At 43.8% G+C, this 27,654-nt stretch overlaps 1 protein-coding gene across 1 annotated transcript; it reads right to left on the bottom strand.

Moving 5' to 3' along the window:
- Positions 1-2,211: 2,211 nt before the first annotated feature.
- LOC122692490 (cationic amino acid transporter 3-like) lies at positions 2,212-27,453 on the bottom strand. Its single transcript, XM_043900084.1, is given in 13 exon segments — positions 2,212-3,811; positions 3,813-3,843; positions 4,039-4,147; positions 4,414-4,580; positions 4,774-4,961; positions 8,245-8,347; positions 8,451-8,590; positions 8,761-8,983; positions 9,164-9,276; positions 9,503-9,680; positions 10,505-10,663; positions 11,214-11,706; positions 27,371-27,453. Coding segments are annotated over 13 exon segments (2,013 nt in total). The 5' UTR covers positions 27,392-27,453; the 3' UTR covers positions 2,212-3,723.
- Positions 27,454-27,654: the final 201 nt, after the last annotated feature.

The following is a 27,654-nucleotide window of genomic DNA, read 5'->3' on the forward strand; positions in this document are numbered from 1 at the left end:
AAAGCAGAGACATTACTTTGCCAACAAAAGTCTGTCTAGTCAAAGCGGTGGTTTTTCCAGTAGTCTGGTATGGATGTTAGAGTTGGACTATAAAGAAAGCTGAGCTCTGAAGAATTGATGCTTTTGAACTGTGGTGTTTGAGAAGACTCTTGAGAGTCCCTTGGACTGCAAGGAGATCTAACCAGTCCATCCTAAAGAAATCAGTCCTGAATATTCATTGGATGGACAGATGCTGAAGCTGAAACTCCAATACTTTGGCCACCTAATGCGAAGAGCTGACTCATTGGAAAAGACCCTGATGCTGAGAAAGATTGAAGGCAGGAGCAGAAGGGGACAACAGATGATGAGATGGTTTGATGGCATCATCAACTCAATGGACATGAGTTTGAGTATAATCTGGGAGTTGGTGATGGACAGGGAAGCCTGGCGTGCTGCAGTCCATTGGGTAACAAAGAGTCGGACACGACTGAGTGACTGAATTGAACTGAACTATAGACCCCACAAGAGACTGACCCAGACTTGCCTGTGAAAGTCTGGAGTCTCTGGTGGAGGCATGGGTCGACAGTGGCCTGTTGCAGGATCATGGGCACTGACTACCACAGTTCATGCACAAGACCTTTTGAACGAGGTCGCCATTATCTTCATTACCCCTGCCATAGTCTCAGGCCAAACTACACGGAGGGAACACAGGCCTGCCCATCAAAAGAAAATTGGATTAAAGATTTACTGAGCATGGCCCCACTCAGAACAAGGCCCAGTTTCCCCCATAGTCAGTCTCTCCCATCAGGAAGCTTCTATAAGCCTCTTACCCTTATCCATCAGAGGGCAGACAGAATGAAAACCACAATCACAGAAACTAATCAAATTGATCACATGGACCACAGCCTTGTCTAACTCAGTGAAACTATGAGCCATGCCATGTAAGGCCAACTAAGACGAATGGGTCATAGTGGAGAGTTCTGACAAAATGTGGCCCACTGGACAAGGATTGGAAAACTACTTCAGTACTTTTGCTTTGAGATCCCCATGAAGAGTATGAAAAGGCAAAAAGATATGACCTCATCCATCACTTCATAATTTTCATATGAAAGTGAGGCCAGATCAGCGAAGAAGTTCTCATCTCACAGAGTCCCTTCACCACCTTCTCTTCACTCCCTCTTCTCTCTCCTTGCCCCAATTTCTCTCTGCATTTCTTTTCTCCTGCAACACGATCTAGGCCTCACCACTGATAAAAGACACATGGTTTTAAAGATTCATTTTGTACTCCAAGTAGTTTAACAAAATGTTTCGTCTCCAAATCAAATACTGTGCTCTCCCTTTGATAATTTCTGGTAAATGAAATGTTCCTCATCTTGGGTCATGTAAAATATTATGTGTAGGTGTGATTCTTTCATTATATGGCTCATCAAATGTAACTGAATACTTACTGTGTTCCAGACCCTGTTTTAGCTACTGGGAAGCAAAAGGGGGGGCCAAGTGTTATGGTCTGAAGTTCTCCCAACTTTTGAATTCATAGCTTGAAGTCTTAACCCCTACAACCTCAGAATGTGACTGTATGTGGTCACATACAGTGGGGCCTTAACGAGGGAATGAAGGGACTTCCCTGGTGGTCCAGTGGTTAAGTATCCAATACAGAAGATGTGAGTTTGATCTTTTGTTCAGACTAAGTCCAAATGGCAACTACTGAGCCCAAGTGCAGCAACTAAGAACCGACATAGCCAATAAATAAATGTGAGACTTGAATGAAGAAAGGGCTTCCCTGGTGGCTCAGAAGATAAATAACCTGCCTGCAATGAGAGAGACCCGGGTTTGATTCCTGGGTCTGGAAGATCCGCTGGAGAAGAGAATAGCAACCCACTTCAGTATTCTTGCCTGGAGAATCCCATGAACAGAGGAGCTTGGCAGGGTACAGTCTATGGAGTTGCAAAGAGTTGGACATGACTGAGTGACTAAACTTCACACTTCAAATGAAGAAAATTATTTTAAAATGAGGTAATTAAAGTTAAATGAGGTCATAAGAGTGAGCCCTAAGGAAATAAATCTAACGTTCTTATACCAAGAGGATATTAGAATGCAGAGAACATACACAGAGACCAAGGGGTGAGAGATTTAGCAAATAATATTACAAGACAGCCAGATACATTGAATTTAGGTAAAGAATGAACACATATATTTTAATGCATATATTATACATGCATACCTTATGCATATTAATTATACATATACTTATTTTAATATGTATACATACACAGGTGCAGTCATATATCATTTTACTATGCTTCACAGATACTGCATTTTTTGCAAATTGAAAGTTCATGGCAACCCTTAGTTGTCAGATAATTGTTAGCATTTCTTAGCAATAAAGTATTTTAAAATTAAGGTATGTACTTTTTTTGGTGGGGGGCATACTGCATGGCTTGTAGGATCTTGGTTCCCCAACCAGGGATCAAACCTGTATCCCTTGCTTTGGAAGGCAGATTCTTAACCACTGGACCACCAGGGAAGACCCTTGTCTTTTCAGTCTCAATTGCTACCTTTTGATCCCAACTATTTATCAACTAACCATTACTTCCCACCTGCTTCCTCCACCATTGGAAATGCAGGGATTTTTTTTTTTTTTTAAGAACTTTTCCTCATCAACTGTATTGCTTAACTCTAAGAGTCTCCTACAGAAAAAAAAGAAAAAAGACCATTTATACCATGTTACACTGCACCTTAATAAAGCTAGAGGAAAAGATACAAATGATCATTTCTCTTTAGCATTATGAAGTGATCTACTTTATTATTATTCTCATTTCATCAAAGTCCATTTTTATAGTAATATAGCCAGCCTAGCTTTCTCATATTGCTGTTGGCACGATGTACACATTCCTTTCCTTTTACTTCTGACACATTTGCGTCCTGATATTTAAAGTACAATTCTTTTAAAAATGTCTTAAAATTTTATTTATTTTTGGCTTTGGCAGTTATGTTTGCTGTGCAGGCTTCTCTCTAGTTGTGGTGAGCAGGGGCTACTCTTCAGCTGCAATGTGTAGGCTTCTCATTGTGGTGTCTTTCCTTGTGGTTCCCAGGCTTTAGAGCACAGGCTCAGTAGTTGGTGCACCAGCTTAGTTGCTCCATGGCATGTGGGAACTTCCTGGATCAGGGATTGGACCCGTGTCTCCTGAATTGGCAGGTGGACTCTTTACCACTGAGCCACCAAGGGGAGCATCAAGGTATTGTCTTTCACTATTGTGGACTCGTTGTTTACTTGCTAAGTCATGTTTAACTCTGTTGTGACCCCATGGACTGTAGCCCACCAGGCTCCTCTGTCCATGTGATTTCCCAGGCAAGAATACTGGAGTTGGTTGCCATTCCCTCCTCCATAAAGTGCAACTCATGACACAATACAGTGATTGAGTTTCTTTCCTCTTCTTGCTGGAAATAGGCACAAGGAAGAGATTTTTATGTGCTGATTGATATTTTATTTATTCCTCCAGTTCCTGCTTATGTCCTTGTACATTGTTTTGTGAAATTTTATCTTGTTGTATGCTTATGAAACATGGACTTCTCTGTATGTAAATTTTTAATTTCTACAACTTTAAAGTCATTTTATCTTCTGTCAATGAATACACAGCTATAAAGGCATGCTGTGCTCACACTCTATCAAGGCTCACAGTGTCCCATGAACCAGCAGAGCCTCAAGTGCATGGAGGGATTCCACACAGCAGTTGTTTCCTGTGGTTAAGATGACTCAGCACCAGGGATGTTTTTGTAAAGAGTCTGGGAGGTGGAGGCTGATGGCTGTTGCTCATTGTTCTCCTCCAGGCTGTCGGATCCCATATCCAAAGTATATAACAGATCCTAGTAGAGAAATGAGACAGTGAGAAGGGAAAGTAGGCGCTCTTCCCACTTACAAATGCCCAGTTGTTGTTTTTTAGTCACAGTCACTAAGTCATAAATGGCCTCCTATTATGGCATCTGACACAGTTTGCGGATGAAGTAAAAAGAAGAGGTTCAGTCACCCATGATGCCTCTTTAGCCCAGAAAGCAACTTACCAATGGCATTCCAGACTCCCAATTGGGCCCATGTTCCAGACGTTATCTGCATCATCAAGTAAACGTTCACAAAGATGCTCACCAGTGGGAGGACAGGCAGAGCAGGGGCCTGTGGACAGAGTTAGTTCATCCCTGGACACAGCCCAGACGTCTGAAAGGGAGACCCTATCACATGTAGGCAAGAAGACTAGTCCTCAGCCTGTGCGTTAAGTCCCTACTGAGACTGGGTTTTTAAACACTGAGTGTGCATCAGGGACAGGTCCACTGGTTTTAGCAACTCCCCTCAATTCCTTGTCCAGTGAAGGACTTTTAGACCTCAAAGCATGCAGACTTTATTCACTCAGGTGGATATTTTCAGCACGTAAGGTCACCTACCTTGAAGTGAAGAGCAGTGGGGTTCTGGGGCTGCCTCCAGATGATGACCGTGACCCCAGTGATGAGCAGCAGCAGCAGCACAGCCACTGTTGTGAGCACGGGGTCTCCAGAGAACACCTGGCTGGGCCACTGGGCCAGGATCAGGCTCAGGATGGTCAGCAGGAGAACTGCAAGGGTCAAGGAGGAGAACAGGCTGGACCCAGAAGACAAAGACGTCAGGACCTTGGGCCACACCCCTCCCCAGTCTGCCCACATCAGGAAGGGCTATGATATCTCCAAGACTCCTCAACTGACAAAATACACACTCCGATACCATCCTGTCAGTCTCAGAATACTACCAAAAGAAATCCCACTGCTCACCAAGCAGAAAGGCACATCCACAGACAATCTGACCAGATTTCTGGGTAGGGGTGGTGCTGGTAGGGAACCACAGAGTCTTTAGGATGTTTGAGGTTCCTGCTTCTGGTACAGAGTCCACAGGATGTTCTTCAACTTCAGGCTCCATCTCAACTTCCTCCTCTGTTTTCTCATTCAGGTCTGGCTGGTACCTGAATAGAGGTATTACAGCAATAATAGGAGAGCGGAGCCGCCGTCGCCCGAGCGGAGCCGCGCAGCCCGCCCGCCCGCCAGTCCGCCCGCCAGCCGGCCAGTCCGCGCTCCAGTCCGCCGTGCCTCGCAGCGGGGCCCAGCATGGTCATGGCGGATGGCCCGAGGCACTTGCAGCGCGGGCCGGTCCGGGTGGGGTTCTACGAAATCGAGGGCACGCTGGGCAAGGGCAACTTCGCCGTGGTGAAGCTGGGGCGACACCGGATCACCAGGACGGAGGTGCGGCCCGGGGCTCGGCGGGAGCGTCCGAGGCGAGGGTTCGGGAGACGAGCTATTGGCCAAGAGGGGCGGCTGCCGCAGGGGGCCTGGGCAGCTCCGAGAGGCCGGGTCACCGGCTCAGACGAGAGGGCCTGGGAGTGTGAGGACCCGGGGAGCTCCAGGGGTCGGCGAGCGCCACGGGGACCGGGGCCGCGTCGCCCGGACCCGGGTGTCGTCCGATTTGGAGAGCCGGGCCGCCAGGCGCTTTGCCTTCTCTGGGCCACCCCTGGGGCCCCCCCGGAATTTCGCCCAGAGCCTCGCACCCGTGGCCGTGACCTGGGCTGTGGGCCTCCGCTCCGGAGCCCAAGTTCCGCGTCTTCCCGGCTTTCAGCTGGGGGTGGGGTGGGAGGGGAAGTCTCCGCGCTCCTGGGCTGCGCGGTGAGAGGCGTCGCCAGCCCGGCCGAGGGGACCGCCTGCGCCCCGACGCCCCGGACGGGGCTCCGCGAGGCTCCTGGGGAACCGCGCCGCCCCCTCCCTGGCCGCTCGAGGAAGGGGGCCCCGAGGGCCGGGAATGCCCGGAGCGCCACGGTCCCATCTTCTCTCCGCTCCTGGTGCTAGACAGTATCTCTGACCTAGTGTCAGGCTCGCTGGATCTCGTGCCTGAGGCATTTCCACCTTAGTACTCCAGACAATAGAGCCGGTTAAAATGGTCATCTGGGCATTCGCACAGTTGGTGGGGTTGGCCTTTCTTATGCTAGGTGATTTCTTTACCAGGGGTGCGTTCTGGCGGTGAATACGCGTTCCTTAAGCCGCGTCAGATTCTACCTGTCTCTTCTAAACGCCCTCGGCTGCTTCCTGACGGGGAAGCGAGCATCTCCCCCCCCCCCCCGCCGCCCTCCATCGCACATTCTCACGCACCGCACATATTTTCTCGCAAGTCTCTCTTCTTACCTAACCCGCCTCCCCTTCCTTTCACCGCCTCAAGCTGCTCTCCTCAGGGTCTCTATTTTAAGACGTGCAAATTAAATACTTTAGAAAAACGGTAGAAACAAAACCATTCTTTAGAATAAAACCTTGTGTTTTTGACGTACTCTGCGTCGTTGTAGTTGTTCTGGAGTTTCATCCTTTCCTTTTTTTTTTTTTTCTTTTTCTTTTTTCCCTTTCCACTTTTCATCCTGTTCAGCGTTTCTCCTTGTTAGTGCGAGGGTACCAGAGTTTGGATATGAAATAGCAGGATTCTTTTTCAGAATGGCTGTGTAAGGTGAACGGAAAACTTGAGTGATTTTTGTAGCTGTTGTTCTTAGAAGTTTTGCTTACTGTGAAGAAGTCCGTTTCCAAAAAGAAGGGGCATATGTCATTGTGTCATCCTCATTTTTCGTCTTGCCCTGCTGATCCTGACTGAGGCAGCCGAATTCCGACCATTTTTCTTGTTTTTTTTTTTTTTTTTTTTAGCATCAGGGCCAAGGTCACAAATTTTCCTCTCACAAAATTACTAGAGTTAGCAATTTAAGTTTTTAATGTAAATAATGTGACTGTAGTGAGATTACTTAATCTGATCCCAGTATTTTTTAAAACGAAGAAATTGATTGCATTCCTCTAAGGAAACATGGCTTAATGCCATGCTGTTTGCCCTTTAGTTACATGAAAAGAAGACATTTTTAATGTGTATTTTTGTATAAGTCCTTGCTTAACGACTCCAAAAACTAAACAGATTTCATAGTTAGGAAGAGCTTCTACAGAACTTTCGAACTCGATTGTTTAGTGGTTGAATTCCAAGCCCATCAGCTCATATTATTTTTTTCTCATCAGTTCTTATCAGTGTTAGTTGAAAGATTTGTCAGCTGTTACTTATTAGTATGTAGTATATAGTATCTACTTAAGAATTACTTAAGTAGAGCTATAAGTGACTGACACTTTTTCTTGAGGTTGTCATCTCAAACCGTGTTACTTTTAAACTGATCTCTCTTGTAGAGCTAGGGGGCAGTGTGGAGTAGTATCATGGTTTGGCTATCGGTGAGATCAAGGCATTTGTAATTGAAGGCACAGGTCAGATCAAGAAAGAGCACTCAGATCCTGAACTGTGTGCGTGGTTTACATTTGTAAAATCATTTCACGTAAAAGCTCAGATCCTCAACTGTGTGCATAGTTTACATTTGTAAAATCATTTCAGGTAAAAGCTAACTTTCTAGTACATAGAACCCATCTACTGTTGCTTTTTCTAAAGAAGGTGTTCTTAACGTATAAAAAGAATAATGTGTGAAGTTTAAGATGGGTGAGTGTGTGTGTGGTAATTTGGTGTAACTGGAGGTGTTACAGATAAGAGGAGTGAGGGAAACAGCAAGGCATTAATGAAGAGAAAAGTTCCTGTAAATCTCAAGTTTCATAAAGTCACTCTGTGAACTTTTGTGGTAATTTGTCTTAAGAATTACTTAGCACAGATACAGTTGTTTCTTACTGTAGTATGCTATTTGTTAATGAGGATTTTTAAAGCAGTATTTGTTGTTTTTATTCACTGAATGTTTATCTTTGGTAAGCACAACTTCCTCAGATATTATAATATGGATAGTAGAAACTTTAAAGTGTTATTTAACATCATTTGAGTTTCTCATTGCTGAACATACTAATTACAGCGAGAACAATTAATATGGCATAAAGAACAATATTGGCAAAATATCATGATTATACTTACTGCTTAGAAAAGTTTCTTCAATATAGTATGCACTATCATCAATGTAAGTTTGTGTGTTTTAAAATGTAGAGGTCTTTTTTCTGAAATTTGAACATCAGGCAATTTTTAGGGTTTAGTTTAAATATTTAAGTAATAATAAAAAAAAAGAAAAAAAAATAGAGGTATTACAGCAATAATAACAGCAGTCCCTATTAATCTAACATCAGACAGTCTATTTGTCTCTTTCCTGCCTTACGCAGAACAGGACATATAGAAGGCAGCATGAAACAAGAAGAGGATTACCTCTCCATCCACCCCCAAGGTCCAAGACCCCCAGCCCAGGTATAGGGGACTCTCACCTGAGGACAAGCACAGAAATAATCGCAAGGGTGTAAGCAAGCATGATCCCAGTTAACATGAGTTCCACAGTATGACCAAGGTCCAAGAGTAACACCATGATGGCTAGAATAAGGGCAGGAGCAAGGTAGAGAAGGGGGTGAGAAACCACTAGAAAAATCCAAGTTAAGGAAATTGATTGGAGAAGGAGTGGGTTTTGTTTATTCACCTGCAAGGCTTCCAGAAGACATGATGGCCACAACGGGGGTGCCTGTGCGGGCATGGATCTGGGCAAGGCCCCGGAAAAGGAGCCCATCCTTGGCCATTGCACAGGTGAACCGAGACATGAAAAATATGCTAAACAGAAGGCTGGAAAAGAACATTGAAACATGTGTGGGGATGTGGAGAAGAGGGATAGACTAGGACATCTCCTCCTTGGTCTACATGGGGTAAGATGTCTTGCTCTCTTGTCTGTCAATCTCAAGGGCCAGAATACCTGAAAACCAGACAGTAGACAGGGAGAAAACCATGACACTGACCTGTATAAAAAAGAACACAGGAAGAGAACAGCCATGATATAGCTGGCAGGAGCCCACCCTATATGGAGAAAGGCCTGCGGTAGAGGATTGTAATGATGAATCTGGTAGTAGGGCACCATGAGGCTGAGTGCTGCTGAGACTCCAAAATACGTTAAAAAGCCGACAGAGATGGAGATCACCATGCTCAAGGGGATGGAACGCTGAGGATTTTGGGCTTCTCTCCCTGCAGAGTGGGTAGAACTTTTGGGTGAGGAAAACACACCAGTGTGAAAGGAAAAAAAAAAAAAAAATCCCCTTTCCTCTTGCATCTTCCAAAGCAGGCTGACCATCTATCAACCCCTGTGCCCAAGGGCAGCTGAAACTGTGCCCAAGCCCCAGATGGGATACAAAATGACCATGTTACCTGTAGCGACCACGGCCTCAACAGCAAAACATGGGTAGAAACATAAAGCTGCTCCTCGGAGAATCCCATCAAAGCCAAAGGGCACAAACCCTCCAGAACCGAGAGGGCCCAAGCTATGGTGAGAGAAAGAATGAGGAAGAACATGGGTGGGGTGTGCTCAGCCATCTCTACTGGATTCCTCCGTTCATACCACAAGTCCTGGACTCCGGCCCCCCATCATCTGATCATGTGGATTCACCAGCCCAGATCTCTCTAGTCTCTACTGTCTTCCCAGCTCTGCACTGCCCCCTCCCCCCACTTCACAAGCATTACTCTGGCCAAGGGTCATAGCCTCCTAACCTATAGATGTCACTGGATCTGGATGTGTTCAGTCTGTAGTCCTGTTCTGTGAGCTGCCAGTTGTGCAGGTCTCCCTTAATGAAGCCAGAGATGATCGTGAAGATTGGAACAGAAATTTTGATGACTGTGAACACTTTGATAATCAGGGGTGACGTATGAGGTCCCAGAAGTGTTACTCCTATAGGAAAGAAAGAATATGAAACACTCAAAAAAAAAATCTATATATAGAGAAAGTAAACTAATGGTTGCTAGAGGTGGATAATTGGCAGACTGTGGCAAGGTGGTGGATGGATAGTGACTGCTTAGTGGGTACAGGAAGCAGTCTTCCCTTTTGGAGAGATAAACATGTTTGAAAGTAGATCGAGGTGATGGTTGCACAACATGGTGAATGTACTAAGTGCCACTGAATTGTACACTTTCAAGTGGTTAATTTCTTATCTCACAATACATGTCTATGAAATCATCAGGTTGTATACCTTAAACTTACACAGTGCTGTATGTCATATAGATCTAAATAAAGCTGGGAGAGGATAATAAGATTTTTAATTTTATGCTATGAGGATTTCCTTTAAGTTGAAAAAAAAAATTACTTTTGGTCTCAGTGCAGAGGAAGAAACTTGTTGGTCTAAGTAAATGATTCTGAGCAGGGGTGATTTTGTTCCCCAAGCAGTTGGCTCTGTCTGGAGACATTCTGATTGTCACAAATTTTTGAGGGGATGAGTGTTGCTGGTGTCTAGTGAGTGAAGGCCAGGGATGCTACTGAATACCTGAAAACAGTTTCTTAAAAACCTTACAGTGGACAGGACAGTCCTCACACCACACCAAGAATGATCCAGCCCGAATTGTCAATGGCGCCGAGAATAAAAAACAACAGTGTGTGTCCTCCCCTCCTGCCACCTTTCCTTCTAGTCCTAACCCCCTTCATTCTGCACCCAAGCCTTTCCTTCCCCAGCTCCTGCTCCACACCCCACTCTTCTCATCCTGTCTCTGTCCCCTTCTCACCAATCATCACCAGCAACAGGGCCAGAGCAACAAAGTCTGGGAACGTGGCCAGGAAAGAGGGCATGTACGGAGAGAAAGTCTCCTCTAACGCCTGAGAGATGTGGTTTCCAATCAGGCTGTCAAAGGTGATGCTCCACACTTTGGACAAACTGGCAGTGGCTGCAGAGGCAGAAGAATATTCACTAACAAGCACAAATTGATTATTGACTATGTGCCATGGGATGTATTAAAAAAACGAAAGACAAAGTATCTAATCTCAAAGAGCTTCTCTTCTTGGGGTGGGAAAAGCAGACCCAGATAACTCACAAAATAGGTCACTATTTGATATAATTAGGAGATCAATGTTATGCAAGAAAATAACAGGAAAGTGGGACCAGGGAGGCTCGGAGATGAGGGTTGAAATTTTATATCTAGTGGTAAAGGAAAATCCCACGAAGACAACAACTGAACATAGACTTCAGTATGGTGAAGGGATAAGCCTGTGCAACACGCAACCCACTCCCTACAGTTCCCTGTCCTTTTAATTCTTGGTCCATCATTTAAGGAAAACAGGATAGACCTGAGTAGAATGAAGTTGTGGAGTTTTCCTGCCACTATTATCCACCTCCACCACAAGGTAGATAGCAAAATGCTTGTGAATGAGAGAAGACCCCTCATTCCTAGTTTCCTGATCTTAAGTCCCAGGCCTTCCTCCCCGCCATCATCTCACCAATGAGTAAGGTCAGGATGAGGTTCCAGCCAGTGATGAAGGCTCACAGTTGACCCATGGTGATGTAGCTGTAGAGATACACAGAACCGGAACTTTGTACTCGGGCCCATAACTCGGCATAGCAGAGAGCACACATCACACAAGGCATGGCGACCACCAAGAAGGAGATGGCAATCGCTGGTCCAGTTATGTATTTGGCCACTATACCAGCCACGATGTATATGCCAGCTCCCAGGGTGTTGGCCACACCCAAGATCACCATCTGCAGGGTGTTCAAATGAGCCACAGGACTCTCAGACTCTTCTCTGGGCTCCAGCCGCCACCTGCGGACCAGTTTTTGACCAAGTTGGTGAACATACTGACGCAGCATCCTAGACGGAGTTGAGGAGGCTACGATCTGCTGAGAAGATCTGCTGCAAGACACAAGGTCATTAAGAATGTCCGTCCTAAACAACAAGGTCCTACTATGTAGCCCAGGAAACTCTTCGATATCCTGTGAAAAAGCATAATGGAAAAGAATATGAAAAAGAATGTATATATATGTATCACTGAGTCACTTTGCTGTACAGTAGAAATTAATACAACACTGTAAACAATTTTACTTCAATTAAAAAAAAAAAGTCCCATCTGCCCTTGACCCTGGGAGTCCAATTCCACAGTGCAATGGAATGATGCGGAGCAGGTGGTAAAAGGACACACTGGGCAAGTTCTCTGTCTCTGAGCTTTTGTTTCTTAAACATAAATACATATTTTAATATGATTCAAAATTACTGGAAGGGTTGCTTGAAGAAAAGTGAGATAGAGTGGATTATCTCTGCCCAAATGTGCCTCTTTGGTGGGTAGACTGCTGTGAGTTGAAGGCAGTTAAGACCCAGCAGACTCAGGAGAAGTTCCCTGTCTCTCCCTTCAGTTCCATTCGGTTCAGTTTAGTTGCTCAGTCATCTCCGACTCTTTGCGACCCCATGGACTGCAGCACACTGGGCTTATCTGTCCACCACCAACTCCCGGAGCTTATTCAAACTCATGTCCATTGAGTCAGTGATGTCATCCAACTATCTCATCCTCTGTCATCCCCTTCTCCTCTTGCTTTCAATCTTTCCCAGCATCAGGGTCTTTTCCAATGAGTCAGCTCTTCGCATCAGATGGTCAAAGTATTGGAGTTTCAGCTTCAGCATCTGTCCTTCCAATGAATATTCAGGACTGATTTCCTTTAGGATGGACTGGTTTGATCTCCTTGCAGTCCAAGGGACTCTCAAGAGTCTTCTCCAACCACAGTTCAAAAGCATCAATTCTTTGGTGCTCAGCTTTCTTTATAGTCCAACTCTCACATCCATACATGACTACTGGAAAAACCATATATTTGACTAGATGGGCCTTTGTTGGCAAAGTAATGTCTCTGTTTTTTAATATGCTGTCTGGGTTCGTAACAGTTTTTCTTCCAAGGAGCAAGCATCATTTAATTTCATGGCTGCATTCACCATCTGCAGTGATTTTGGAGCCCCCCAAAATAAAGTGTCACTGTTTCCACTGTTTCCCCATCTATTTGCCATGAAGTGATAGCATCAGATGCCATGAATGTTTGAGTTTTAAGCGAGCTTTTTTCACTCTCCTCTTTCACTTTCATCAAGAGGCTCTTTTGTTCCTCTTTGCTTTCTGCCATAAAGGTGGTGTCATCTGCATATCTGAAGTTATTAATACTTCTTCCCAAAATCTTGATTCCAGTTTATGCTTCATCCAGCCCATTATTTTGCATGATGTACTCTGCATATAAGCTAAATAAGCAGGGTGACAATATACAGCCTTGACGTACTCCTTTCCCAATTTGTCTCTCCCTTAATCAAAATAATTAGATTAGTGGACCTACGGCAGGAAGAGAGGTATTACCAGAGAGAACTTACAACCTCAGAAAGACTTCCCTGCCTGGAGTGGCAAACATTTTTTGACCAAGCACTTGCTCTTCTCATCACCCTATGGGTGTCCTCCTCCCTTTTGAAGCCCCAGATCCTTACCTCATTCTGTTAAACTCATGGTACCATATAAGCCTCCACTGATTGACTGTCTTGAGCCTCAGGTTTTTATGGGGCTCTCAATACACAACAAATTAAATTTGTCTCATGTCAACTTTTTTATTAGACCAGCCAAAAAACCTGGAAAGAAGGGTTTCCTGCTTCTTGAGAAGCCAAAGATTCAAATGCAGAGTTGACACACAGTAGCTAATTAACTGGTATAAGTTGAGTGGATAAGAGGGGCTTTCCAGGTGGCTCAGTGGTAAGGACTCTGCCTGCCAATGCAGGTGATGCAGGAGACATAGGTTCACCCTGCATTGGGAAGATGCCCTGGAGGAAGAAATAGCAACATACTCCAGTATTCTTTTCCTGGAAAGTTTCATGGACAGAGGAGCCTGGTGGGCTACCATCCATGAGGTCACAAAGAGTCAGACAGGACTGAGTGACTGAACATGCATGAATGAATGGATAAGAATATAATTTTTTAATTGAAATCAACCAGCTCTGCTGGTTCAAATCCAGCTCTGGAACATATTAATTATTCTGAGTTTTCACAAACTACATAACATCTTTGCCCTCCTTTCCTGTATAACACAGGGAAAATTGCTATCATCACTATTCCCTTCCCTCTTTGATATGTGTGAAATGACTCTTAGGAGCATGGTGATCAAAAAGCCCAGACTCCATACGTTTCTTCAGTAAGGATCCTGAAACCTAACAGCTTTCTGCTTCATTGCTTGTACAGTGACATGAAATAAGAACTCTGCTTTGGGGCAGAAGAAGATGGAATATGTAGGAGGGACAGACTCTAGCCCAGCTCAGTCAAAGCATCAAACCAGAGAGGTCTCGCAACTGCCTGGAGGGAGGGGGACTAACCTTCATTCTGAATCAGAAATGACAGGACTCTGTTTCCTGCTCCTTTGAGGCCTGAAATGTCTCCTCACCACATGGCTCTGCAGGACTAGGATGACCCAGTGACCACGATTTACCTTAAGGGGGCTCTCTCTTCCCATGCTCTTAAGTTCAAGTTCAGCATTTTGGTTAAGAGCAAGGATTAAGAAGCCAGGAGAATATTATTAGAATATTGGCTTCCTCACCACCCCTGTGGCTTTGAAGAAGTCATTTACTTCTCTGGACCTCCATTTTCCTCTTGTTTATGTTCTGCAGATGAATCCTTGTGCATATTAAATGGTGCATCTGCTGTGGACAAAGTATGATAATTTCTCCAAAAACTAAAAGTGGATTGATTTAATATATGATCCATTCACCCTATGGGTATATACCCAAAATAACAGAAAATAGATTCTCAAAGAAATATTTGTACACACATATTCAAAATGTCCGTCTAGCCAAGGCTATGGTTTTTCCAGTAGTCATGTATGGATGTGAGAGTTGGACTATAAAGAAAGCTGACTGCTGAAGAATTGATGCTTTTGAACTGTAGTGTTGGAGAAGATACTTGAGAGTCCCTTGGGCTGCAAGGAGATCCAGCCAGTCCATCCTAAAGGAAATCAGTCTTGGGTGTTTATTGGAAGGAATGATGTTGAAGCTGAAACTCCAATATTTTGGCCACCTGATGCGATGAGCTGACTCATTGGAAAATACCCTGATGTTGGGAAAGATTGGAGGAGGGAGGAGAAGGGGATGACAGAGGATGAGATGGTTAGATGGCATCACTGACTCAATGGACATGAGTTTGGGTAAATTCCAGGAGTTGGTGATGGACAGGGAGGCCTGGCGTGCTGCGGTTCATGGGGTCACAAAGAGTCAGATGTGACTGAGTGACTGAACTGAACTGATTCAAAAAAGAATTATCACAGTAGCTGAAAGTTGGAAGCAACCTAAATGTCCTTCCACAAAAGAATGGATAAACACAATGTGGTCTGTACATACAGTGAAATATTATGCAGCCTTAAAAAGACAGGAAATTCTGATGTGTACTACAATGTGGAGGAAACTTGAGGATATTATGCTAAGTAACCTGTTGAAGACAGTAACAAAAAGACAAATACTGCATGATTCTACTTCTTTGAACCTCTGAGTTATCCAATTATAGGGACAGAAAGGTGGTTTTTCAGGGGCTGGGATGAAGGTGGAAGTGGAGAGTTATCACAAAAATAGGGACAAAGTTTTAGTTTTACAAGATGAAAAATGGTCTAGAGATTGACTGCACAACAATGTAAACATACTTAACATTAGTGAGCTGTGTACTTAAAAATTTTTTTAATTGGAAGGTAATTGCTTTACAGTGTTGTGTCAGTTTCTGCCATATAATAGCATGAATCAGCTGTAACTGTATATGTATTCCTCTCCCTCTTGACCTTCCCTTCCATCCCCACCCCCATCCCACCCCGCTAAGTCATCACCGAGCACCAGACTGGGCTCCTGTGTTATACAGTGGTTTCCCACTAGCTATCTATTTTACACATAAAAGGAAAAGAAAGTGAAGTCGCTCAGTCATGTCTGACTCTTTGTGACCCCAAGGACTGCAGCCCACCAGGCTCCTCCGTCCATGGGATTTTCCAGGCAAGAGTACTGGAGTGGGTTGCCATTTCCTTCTCCAGGGGATCTTCCCCACCCAGGGATTGAACCTGGGTCTCCTGCATTGCAGGCAGATGCTTTACTGTCTGAGCCACCAGGGAAACCCATGATAGTGTATATATGTCTGTGCTACTTTCTCAACTTGCCCCCCTCTCTTCCTCTCCCATTGTACACTTAACATCATTAAGATGGTTAATTTATGTTATGTGTATCATTAAAGAAATTGCTGCCAATGATAAATAACAGACAGCTTCACAGAGTTCCCAGGTGTAGCAAACCCAAACGTGACTTAATATAAATTAACATGTAGTTGTCCTCCACACTTACCAAAATCCAGTTTTTCATGTCAATACAGTTGCCCCAGTATCTGCAGAGGAAGAACCCATAGATTTGGAGGGCCAACAGTATACAGGAGACTGAGATCAGGTTCACATAATGGAAATCCTATATAAAAGTAATCTTTTTTTAAGAGTAATTTAGACTTTTTTTTTTTCATTTATTTTTATTAGTTGGAGGCTAATTACTTTACAATATTGTAGTGGTTTCTGTTCATCACAGCACTATTTATAATAGCCAGGACATGGAATCAACCTAGATGCCCATCAGCAGACGAATGGATAAGGAAGCTATAGTACATATACACCATGGAATATTACTCAGCCATTAAAAAGAATTCATTTGAATCAGTTCTAGACTTTTTATTTTGTATTGAAGTATAGCCGATGTTGTGATAGTTTCAGGTAGACAGCAAAGGGACTCAGCCATACATATACATGCAGCCATTTTCTCCCAAACTTCCCTCCCATCCTGGCTGCCCCATAACACTGAGCAGAGTTCCCTGTGCTATACAGTGGATCCTTGTTGGTTTTCCATTTTAAGTATAGCAGTGTGTGCATGTCCATCCCAAATCCCTAACTATCCCTTCCCCTCATCTTAAAGGTATTCTTTCAAATCATTTGAAATCAGTCTGAAAAGAGTCTCCCAACTTTCAGACTTGATCCAACCTCCACCCCACCCTTTCTCTCACAAACACAACAGTTCTCAGCTCCTCCTGCTTTCATCTAGAAACTGGTCTCTCCACCCTCAGTCAGGAGCCGGGTTGACCCCCTGCACTCTGGGGTTGCAGAGGTCTCCTTGGGAGGATGTGAACTCAGCACCCAGTCTCCTACAGAAGAGGGTGACCCAAGACTTACTGGATCCTTGGAGCAGAGCCTGGAGCCCTGGGTCAGTCAGGGAGGCTGAGGTTAAGCCATGCGGGGCTGGAGCTGAGACATCTCCAAGAACCAAAGCAGGGAGTCCTGAGCACAGAAGACAGCACTTACCCACTGGGTTGTTGGGACGAGGTTGGGGCTGGGTGGGCAGGAAGCATCTACAGTGTTGCTATCAGCCCTGACTCTTCCATGGTTACCTCAGGGGATGCTTCTGAGAGGTTTTTGTTTTGTTTTTTAATTGTGGTATAATGTCCATAACATAAAATTGACCATTATAACCTTTTTTAAGTGTGTAGTTTAATTAAGTATATTTACATTTTGGATAACCAAACTGTAGAACTTTCTTCATCTTGTAAAACTGAAACTCTGTACCCATACAACAAAATTCTTCCTTTCTTCTCCACCAGTCTTGGCAATCACCATTATACCCTCTGTCTCTGTGAGCCTGACCACTCTAGAGCTAGTGCTAAGTTGCTTCAGTCATGTCCAACTCTTTGGGACCACTCTAGGTACTTCATTCATGTGGGTTCATACACTATTTCTCTTTTGTTGTCAGGCTTTACTTAGTATAATGTCAACAGAATTCATCCATGTTGTAGCATGTGTTAGTATTCCCTTGCTTTTTAATGCTGAATAATACTCTACAGTATTATGAGTACATACCGTACTTGGCTTATCCATCTCTTGGTCAGTGGGCACTTGGATTTCTTTCATGCTTTAGTTATTGTGAATAATGCTATTATGAATATGGGTGTACAGATATGTCTTCCAGAGTGTGCTGCTTTCCAACTCTTCTGGGTATATACTCAGAAGTAGAATTGCTGGACCATATGGTCTTAAGATTTTTATCTGCTTGTGATGGAGAAAATGTTCACATATTGAGAAATGGGGAAGTCATTTTTTCTGTGGTTCAACTTGAATTTTGTGTGAACTAAGATAGCCTGGCTGACTCTCACAGCTCATCTGTCTTAACCATTGAGATAAAGAACTTCTTTTTTGAAAATAAGGATGAACAACTCCCTTCTCATGGTGTCCATGAAAAAACAAGGTTCCTTTCCCAGACACTGGTGTCCTGCTGCCTGAAGAACTTGTAATTGTGGTCTCTGCCTATTTCTGCTGCTCACCCAATTGAATCTCTTAAATTCTGCCATACTCGACACTGTTCTGAGTTAACTGGCCTCTTAGGAGGCGTGGTAACTCCCTTCACCCAGTGTCACTTTGGCTTGATATAATCATCTGAACCCTGCAATTTTGCTTCCAGCACCTCAAGATGACAACAACCCTGACCGCATGGTGCTAACTGACTACCTTCTTACTCCTATACCTGTGCTTTTAGGGTGGCTCCCAACCCCAAATGACTAACACCCTTCTAAGAAGTGAATAGAATGCAGAGTGAGAGATTTAATAAACAAAAATACAAAACACCTAGATATAGTGAATTTCAGACAAAGAGGGAACATTCAAATATATATTTCAATACACATCTTTTATATAAATGCATATTTGTGCATTTTATATAAATACATTTCTGCATTAATTATACTTTATATAAATACAGTTGTGCATTAATTATACTTATATTTTAAATCTGTACAGATACTTGTACAAGCACTATCATGCACTGATTTATTGTGCCTCAAAGATACTGCTTTTTCTTATAAATTGAAGGTTTGTGGCAACCATGTGATGGCAAATGATTGTTAATCTTTTTTCTTTTTACAAATACAGTATCTTAAAATTGCAGAAGAATCTGAAGGAGCAAGAGAACTTGGAGCTTGGCTGGCTATAGTCGTGTCGCAAGACTCAGACACGACTGAGCAACTGAACAGCATAGCAGGGAGCAATTTGCTGCTGGGGGCGGCAGGCGCCCAGCTCTGATTCCCGGCGTGTTTCTCGGAAGCTGATGAGGAAGCACTGCTTGAGCGAGGGACATGCTGGGAGTTGTAGTTCAGGCAGAACAAGAGACAGAGGAGAGGAGAGAGAGAAACACAAGTAGGGCTCCTTCACTGAATGGACCTAGATTCAGCCCTGTGGGTCTTGAAAAGAGAACAGAGCAGAGAGTAAGAGTAAGCAAGTTCTTGAGGGAGAGAGAAAGGCAGAAGTCTCCAGCCAGCAGTTTGGGGAGACCTGCAGTTTACCTTGAAATCCCGGGCTTCAGCATCAATGATCTCGGAGAGAGAAAACCATGAGGAGTGGCTTAGTTCTCTGCCCAGTGGCTTGGGTGAAAAACCAGGAATCCTAGCCACTAGTCCACCAGGGACTAGAAATTAGAAACAAGATTCTCCCAGTTCTTGCCCCTAGTGAAAAATGCATTTCTCCAGGAGGCAAAAACTAAAAATAAGGTAAAAGTGCATTACTGAAGACACAGCACACTCGTCGGGGAGCACACAGAGGTTTGTTTGGTTAAGACAGAAGCCAGGCAGCACTCACACCCAAGAGAAAGACTGTGGGCGTCCTCCCGAAAGAGGAGGAGCCCCTTAAGGAGAATGTTAAATCATCTGTACAGGGTAGTCCTTCTGTGTTTGTTTGCCTTTGGCTAATTACCTGCCCTGCCCTAGGACCCTCCCCGACAAGTGTGCTCAGCTTTTTTCCTAGATGGATTCCAGCACACAGGCCTGTGGGGGCCTGGACATCACCGATTATGGGATGGTGCCCCCGTCTTTTTGCCCCCCAAGGAGAATTGCTGTGCATGTGTGGTGCCTTCAAGATAGAAAATATGTGGCCTCTTGATCTTTTACACACACAGGGTTTAGTCCCTTTCTGTCCCTGCCATGACTGTTAAATTACCGTTTCCACAGCAGGCAAAGTTCAGCTCTTTACTCTGTTCTGTCATTTCCTTTTTTTTCCCCCATTTACTTTTATTAGTTGGAGGCTAATTACTTTACAATATTGCAGTGGTTTTTGTCATACATTGTTCTGTCATTTCCGTCTCCAAGCGGGAACAGAAGGCTCATTGTAAATATCTAGCCTAGAGCCCTCTGGCCTCCTTTCTTAGGAAATGTAAACAGAAGGCTAGTTGTAAATGTAGTTCTTTCTCCTGCTCATCTACCCTTTGTGTGTCTACTTTGCAGACTCCAGACAAAGAACCTAAGAGGATAGAGGACAAGATATTCGGCCCCAGCAGCAGTAAAGTTTAAATGCTTCAACAAGATGATGTGAGCTTCCCTGGTGACTGAGACAGTACAGAATCTGCCTGCCATGCAGGAGACATAAGAAATGTGGATTCGATCCCTGGGTAGGGAAGATCCCCTGCAGGAGGGAACAGCAACCTGCTCCAGTGTTCTTGCCTGGAGAAGCCCATGGACAGAGGATCTTGGCGGGCTATAGTCCATGGGGTTACAAAGCATTGGACACAACTGAACAACTAACACTTTCACTTTTCTTTCGCTAATAAAATATGTGGCCAAGGAAAAGAAGCAGTGTACAGAATTCATCCACCTAATATTGCCAAAAGGCACCCTAAAATATGCACTAAAAGAGATATCTAAAACATGGCCAACTTGCACAGGAAAAGATGGCCATCATTCATAATTATTGGAGAAATGCAAATCAAAACGACGATGAGGTACCACCTCATGCTGTTCAGAATGGCCATGATTAAAGAGTTTACAAATAATAAATGTTGGAGAGGGTGTAGAGAAAAGGGAACCCTCTTACACTGTTGATGGGAATGTAAAGTGGTGCAGTCATTATGGAAAACAGTATAAAGGGTCCTCAAAAAATTAAAAATTGAGTTGATATAGGATCCAGTAATCCCACTTCTGACTGTATACCCAGACAAAACTATAATTCAAAAAGATACATGCATTCCTATGTTCATAGCAACACTATTTACAATAGCCAAGGCATGGAAACAACCTAAAACTCATCAATATGTTAGGGGAAGCACACTGATTGAAACCGCCCACCCTGGTCAGACACCATAGTGAGCATTTGCATGAGCTGTTCTACGACAGGAGGTCCTGGTAAGGAACAGGGAACTAATAAGCCTCCACCAACCAGAAGAGTTAGGGAAAGGTCAAAGGGAGACACCACCTGTCCGCCCACCTCCCAGAATCCTTCTCTCTGGCATCCATCTTAGCTGAACAAGGCATGCACCACCAGGAAGGGCTCTGAGTCAGAATGATTGGCTAAAGACAACCCGGAAACTAATCCCATCGCCATAAAACCCATAAAAACCCATAAAACCCATAAAACCCATAAAAACCCATAAAACGCCATAAAACCTCCCAGAATCCTTCTCTCTGGCATCTTAGCTGAACAAGGCATGCACCACCAGGAAGGACTCTGAGTCAGAATGATTGGCTAAAGACAACCCGGAAATTAATCCCATCGCCATAAAACCCAAGACTGCAAGCCATGTGACAGAGCTGTTCTCCTGGGTTCCCTGACTCTCCTGCTCTCTGCCTGGGCACCCTTTCCCAACAAAATCTCTTGCTTTGTCATTGGATATGTCTCCTCAGACAATTCATTTCTGAGTGTTAGACAAGAGCCCAGTTTCGGGCCCTGGAAGGGGTCCCCCTTCCTGCAACAAATAGATGAATGGATAAACAAGATGTGTGTGTGTGTGTGTGTGTGAATATTTAGTGGCTCAGTGGTGAAGAATCTGCCTGCTGATGCAGGAGGTACAGGTTTGATTCCTTGGTCAAGAAGATCTCCTGGAGAAGGAAATGACAACCCACTCCAGTATTCTTGCCTGGGAAATTCCATGGATAGAGGAACCTGGCTAACTACAGTCCATGGGGTCACAAAAGAGCTGGACAGAACTTAGCAACTAAACAACGACAAATATATATATTCAGACATACAGACAGATAGACAAACAATGGAACACTACTCAGCCATGAAAAATGAAACAATGCCACTTGCAGCAGTATGAGACCTAGAGATTATCACACTTAGTGAAATAAATCAAAAAGAGAAAGACAAATGCTGTATGATATCACTTACATGTGGAGTCTAAAATACGACCGAAATGAACCTATCTATGAGACAGAAACAGACTCACAGATATAGAGACTAGACTTATGATGGCCAAGGAAGAGGGGAAAGGAAGGATTGGGAGTTTGGGATTAGCACGCGGAAACTATTCTATATAGAATAGATAAACAAGGTCCTACTGTATAACACAGGGAACTATAATCAATATCTTGTGATAAACAGTCATGAAAAAGAAAATGAAGAGGAAGATATCAATACATATGTATAACTGGGTCACTTTGCTCTACAGAAGAAATTAACAGAACACTGTAAATCAACTATACTTCAATAAATTAAAAATATATATAATTCAAGTTGAGGGAGCCAAACAAGTGAGAGTAAAAATTTTAAAAAAAAGTACAAGACATGTAAAATAGGCATTGGGGATTTAGAAGTAAGGAGCACTCCCCTCTTTAACAACAGAAGGACATTTGGAATCAAGTCCACATACATATGTTGAAAAAACTTCCACATCGTTTTTTTAAGAGTCTGACTTTCACACAATTATAATAGGGGAAACATACAGAGTTTAACATAATGTAAGGACAGACACCTAAGCCTTGAGAATGGCATGTTTGGTATCACATCGTACAGAGTTTTGTTGCTTTCATTGTTGTTTAGTCACCCAGTCGTGTCTGAATCATTGTGACCTCATGGACTGTTGCCTGCCAGGCTCCTCTGTCCATGGGATTTCCCAGCCAAGAATACTAGAGTGGGTTGCCACTTTCTGCTTTAGGGGATCTTTCTAACCCAGGGATCAAGCCCATGTCTCCTGCATTGGCAGGAGACCAACTGGCTTCTTACCGCCTGCATTGGCTTACCACCTTCTCCTGCACTGGCTTCTCACCACCAAGCCACCAGGGAAGCCCAGCCCAGTAGACAACCTTGGTTGTCAGGCACTCCCTTCCTGTTATGATTCATGAGAGTCACTCAGGTCCACCTCTGCTGCTTTCTCCCCACCCTCTCATCTTTTCAGTATAATTTCCCATGTTTTTAATTCATCTCACGGTGACTGAGATATCACAGATATGCTCACATTCCTTTTCTTTTTCCTTTCCATTGAACAGCCACCCTGTATTTCAAGGTGAGTGTCCTGATCATCACCCCTCCCCTAAATTTCCCAGCCTTCTGACCTCTACCTCTCAAATATTAACACCTTTTCTTTTTCATGTACTTCTTGAAGTATCTGAAATTACTGCTCAATTCTATAACCATGGCTGAGTTTGGGTGCTTTGCATATACATTATATATGAATATTTTAAATTGATGTTGCATTCATGGTAACCTGTAATTCACTATTGATAATCTGCTCCCACCCCCTAACTGCCAGTCTTTAGTATCTTAAATCCTTCTGTCTTTGCCTCCTCCTCCTGCCTCTTTTGGACTTCCCCAGTGGCTCAGATGGTAAAGCGTCTGCCTACAATCCGGGAGACCTGGGTTCGATCCCTGGGTCGGAAAATTCCCCTGGAGAAGGAAATGGCGACCCACTCCAGTACTCTTGCTTGGAAAATCCCATGGACGGAGGAGCCTGGTTGGCTACAGTCCACAGGGTCACAAAGAGTCGGACATGACCCGAGCAACTTCACTTCATTTCACTTCACTTCCTGCCTCTTTTCTACCACAGATGAAAATATTTCTTCATCTCACTCTCTCTCTCTTGCCTTCTGCCCCCTCCCTCCATACATCCTGTTTTTGACATGAATTCATCACTGTGCCTTGGACCAGTAGATTTCCTGCCTTGGTTGCATTTGGAAATCGTCCAAATCCCTAAGCCAGGCTAGCCCTGACAGAACGGAAACTAAGTCAGAGGGGAGTTGAAAGAAAACCACACGACATGAGAAGAGAATGAAAAAATTCCCAAGCATGATATCATCAAAGATTCTTCCATTATGAGGGGACCCTTGAAAGTGTACACAGTGACAACACAGGTTTTCTCCATTATCTTATAAAAGGAAGCGGTCTAGAAATACATGTAGTCTTTTAAAATTCTTAGTTTTTTGGACTTCCCTGGTGGTGTAAGTGGATGAGAATCTACATGCTGATGCTGATGCTGAAGCTCCAATTCTTTGGCCACATGATGTGAAGACCTGACTCATTGGAAAAGACCCTGATGCTGGGAAAGAATGAGGGCAGGAGGAGAAGGGGGAGACAAAGGATGAGATGGTTGGATGGCATCACTGATTCAATGGACATGACTTTGAGCAAACTCCGGGATACAGTGAAGGACAGGGAAATCTGGCGTGCTGCAGTCCATGGGGTTGCAAAGAGCCAGACAAGACTGAGGGACTAAACAAAAACTGCAGCAACTGCAAGGAGAAGTACGAATACCAAAATGAAGAGTAGCCCCGGATCACTGCAACTAGAGAAAAAGTCCTCCCGCGGCAACAAAAACCTAGTGGAGCCAAAATTGTTTAAAAAATTTTTTAAATCAAATGTTTTGTAGAATTCACCAGTGAAACTATCTTTTCTGTGTTGAGAGGTTTCTTATCACTGATTCAACTTCCTTTCTTGTTATTGGTTTATTCAGATTGTTTATTTTTCCTTCCAGTTTATCCAATTTGTTGGCATATACTTTTTCATAGTATAAGGAATGTGTATAAGACTGTGTATATTTGAGGTTCTATTTGTAATATCTCCTCTTTCATTTCTGATTTTACTTATATGAGTGTTCTCTTTTTTCATTTTTTATTGGCGTATAATTGCTTTACAATGTTGTGCTAGTTTCTGTGACACAAAGAAGTGAATCAGCTTTGTTGTTGTTTAGCCCCTCAGTCGTGTCTGACTCTGTGCCACTCCATGGGCTGTAGCCTGCCAGCTCCTCTGTCCATGGGATTCGCCAGGCAAGAATACTGGAGTGGGTTGCCATTTCCTAATCGTGGGGATCTTCCTGATCCAGGGCTTAAACCTGTGTCTCCTGCATTGGCAGGCAAATTCTTTACCACTGATCCACAAGGGAAGGAAGCCCAGTGAATAGCTATATGTATACATACATCCCCTCCCTGCTGGGCCTCCCTCCCACCCAGCCCCTATCCCAACCTTCTAGGGCATCATAGAGCAAAAACCTGAGGTTCCTGTGTTCTATGCAGGTTGCTATTAGCTATCTGTTTTGCCCGTGTAGTGTATATATGTCAATCCTAATCCCCCAATTTGTTCAACCCTCCCCTTCCCCCACTGGGTCCACATGTCAGTGAGCTATCACCTCACAGCAGTCAGAATAGTCACCATCGGAAAATCTGCAAATAATAAATGTTGGAGAGGATGTGGAGAGAAGGGAACTCTACCGCACTGTTGGTGGGATTGTAAATTAACAAAGTCACAATGGAGAACAGGATGGACATTCCTTAACAAACTAGGAATAAAACTACCATATGACCCAGCAATCCCACTGCTGGACATAAACCCTGAGAAAACTATAATTCAAAAGACACATGTACCCTGATGTTCATTGCAGCCCTATTTACAATAGGCAGGACATGGAAGCAACCTAGAAGTCCTTAGACAGATGCATGGATAGAGAGGATGTGGTTCATATATGCAATGAAGTATTCAGTTCAGTTCAGTTCAGTCGCTCAGTCGTGTCCAACTCTATGCGACCCCATGAATTGCAGCACGCATTACTCAGCCATAAAAAGGAAAGAATTTGAGTCAATTGTAGTGAGGTGGATGAACCTAGAACCTGATATAAAGAGTGAAGTAAGTCAGAAAGAGAAAAGCAAATATTGTATATCAATGTGCATATATATATATGCAATCTATAAAAATGGTACAGACGAACCTATCTGCAGGGCCAGAATTGAGATGGAGTCGTAGAGATTGGACTTGTGGACACAGCGGGGAAGGAGCGGGTGGATGAATTGACAGGGTATCACTGACACATACACACTCCATGTGTAAAGCGGAGTTAGTGGGAAGCCTCTGCACAATTCAGGGAGCTCAGCCTGGTTCTCTGTGGGGATGTAGACACATGGGATCAGAAGGGGGAGGGAGGCTCAACAGGAAGAAAGTATATTTATAATTAGGACTGATTCACTTTATTGTACAGCAGAAATCAACACATCATTGTAAAGCAATTATCCTCCAATGAAAAAGCAAAAAAAAAAAAAAATTCTAGTTAATTATTATTGACTATCGAAAAAAAAGAAAAACCAGACTGACCTCCCATGTGCCTAATCTTCATTAGGACTAATGAAGGACTAATCTTCATTCTGAATCAGAAATAACAGACTTTAGTTTCTATCCTTTGGGACATAGAATGTCTCCCCCTCACACTTGCTCTGCAGGGCCAGGCTGACTCAGTGAACATGAGTTAAGGGCAGGGGGCTTCTGTCCATGTTACTCTAAGGTCCGAGTTGAGCATTATGGTTGAGGGTAAACATTCGAAGAGTCGGGAAGCTATGATTAGGATCTTGGCCCCACCTCTCTGACCTTGAACAAGTCATACACTTCTCTGGACCTGCGTTTCCTTCTTGGTCAAATGCTGCTGATGAACCTTTGAGCCCTGTCGTTAGGAACATAAAATGGTGCCGTTGCTGTGGATAAAGTATGGTGGTTCCTCCAAAAAAACAAAACTGAAATTACCATCATGGTTGAGCAATCCCACTTCTGAGTGTACACCCAAAAGAACTGAAAGTGAGGTCATAGGAGACATTTGCACACCAGTGTTCTTGGTGGTATTATTCAGATTAGCTGAGAGATGAAAGCAACCCAAATGGCCATCCACGAAAAATGGATAAATAAAGATGGTAATGATAACTCTATATGCAAAACAGAAAAAGAGACACAGATGTAGAGAACAGACTCTGTGGGAGAAGGTGAGGGTGGGATGTTCTGAGAGAATAGCATTGAAACAAGTATGAAACAGATCTGTTTCAAGGATGAAACAGATCACCTGCCCAGGTTGGATGCATGAGACAAGTGCTCAGGGCTGGTGCACTGGGAAGACCCAGAGGGATGGAATGGAGAGGGAGGTGGGAGGGGGGATCGGGATGGGGAACACATGTAAATCCATGGCTGATTCATGTCAGTGTATGGCAAAAACCACTACAATATTGTAAAGTAATTAGCCTCCAACTAATAAAAATAAATGGGAATTTTTTTTTTAAATGGATAAATACAATGTGCTCTATATCTACAGTGGAATATTATTCAGCCTTAAAAATATGGGAAATTCTGACCCATGCTATAACATAGAGGAAACTTGAGGACAATGTGCTAAGTGATATAAGCCAGTCACCAAAAGACAAATACTTCTATGAAGTAGCTAATACAGTCAAATTTACAAAGACAGAAAGTAGAATGCTGGTTTGCTAGGTGCTGGGTGAGGGGGAAAATGGGGAGGCATCGTTAAATGCGGACACGGTTTCAGTTTACAAGACAAAAAGAGTTCTGCGAACTGGTTCCACAGTTGCCGTAAATTTACCCAGTATTGCTGAAGGTTCATTTAAAAATGGTGAAGATGGCCAATTTATTTGTATTTCATCAGTTTTTAAAATTTTATGCCGAGGATAAACTGGAGAGCCAGCTTCACAGAGCTGCTGAGTGTACAAAACTCCAAGGTAACTTAACACAAAACACCACTGAGTCGTCCTCAGCGGAACGCTCAGCTCCTAGAGGAGGCATCAGCAGACACGGAGGGCAGACAGGAGACAGGAGACTGAAGGCAGTGGTACCCGTATCACAAACTCTATGTGAGGGTCACCTGAG

Source organism: Cervus elaphus, chromosome 4, assembly GCF_910594005.1.
Source record: "Cervus elaphus chromosome 4, mCerEla1.1, whole genome shotgun sequence".
NCBI classification, from domain to species: Eukaryota; Metazoa; Chordata; class Mammalia; order Artiodactyla; family Cervidae; genus Cervus; species Cervus elaphus.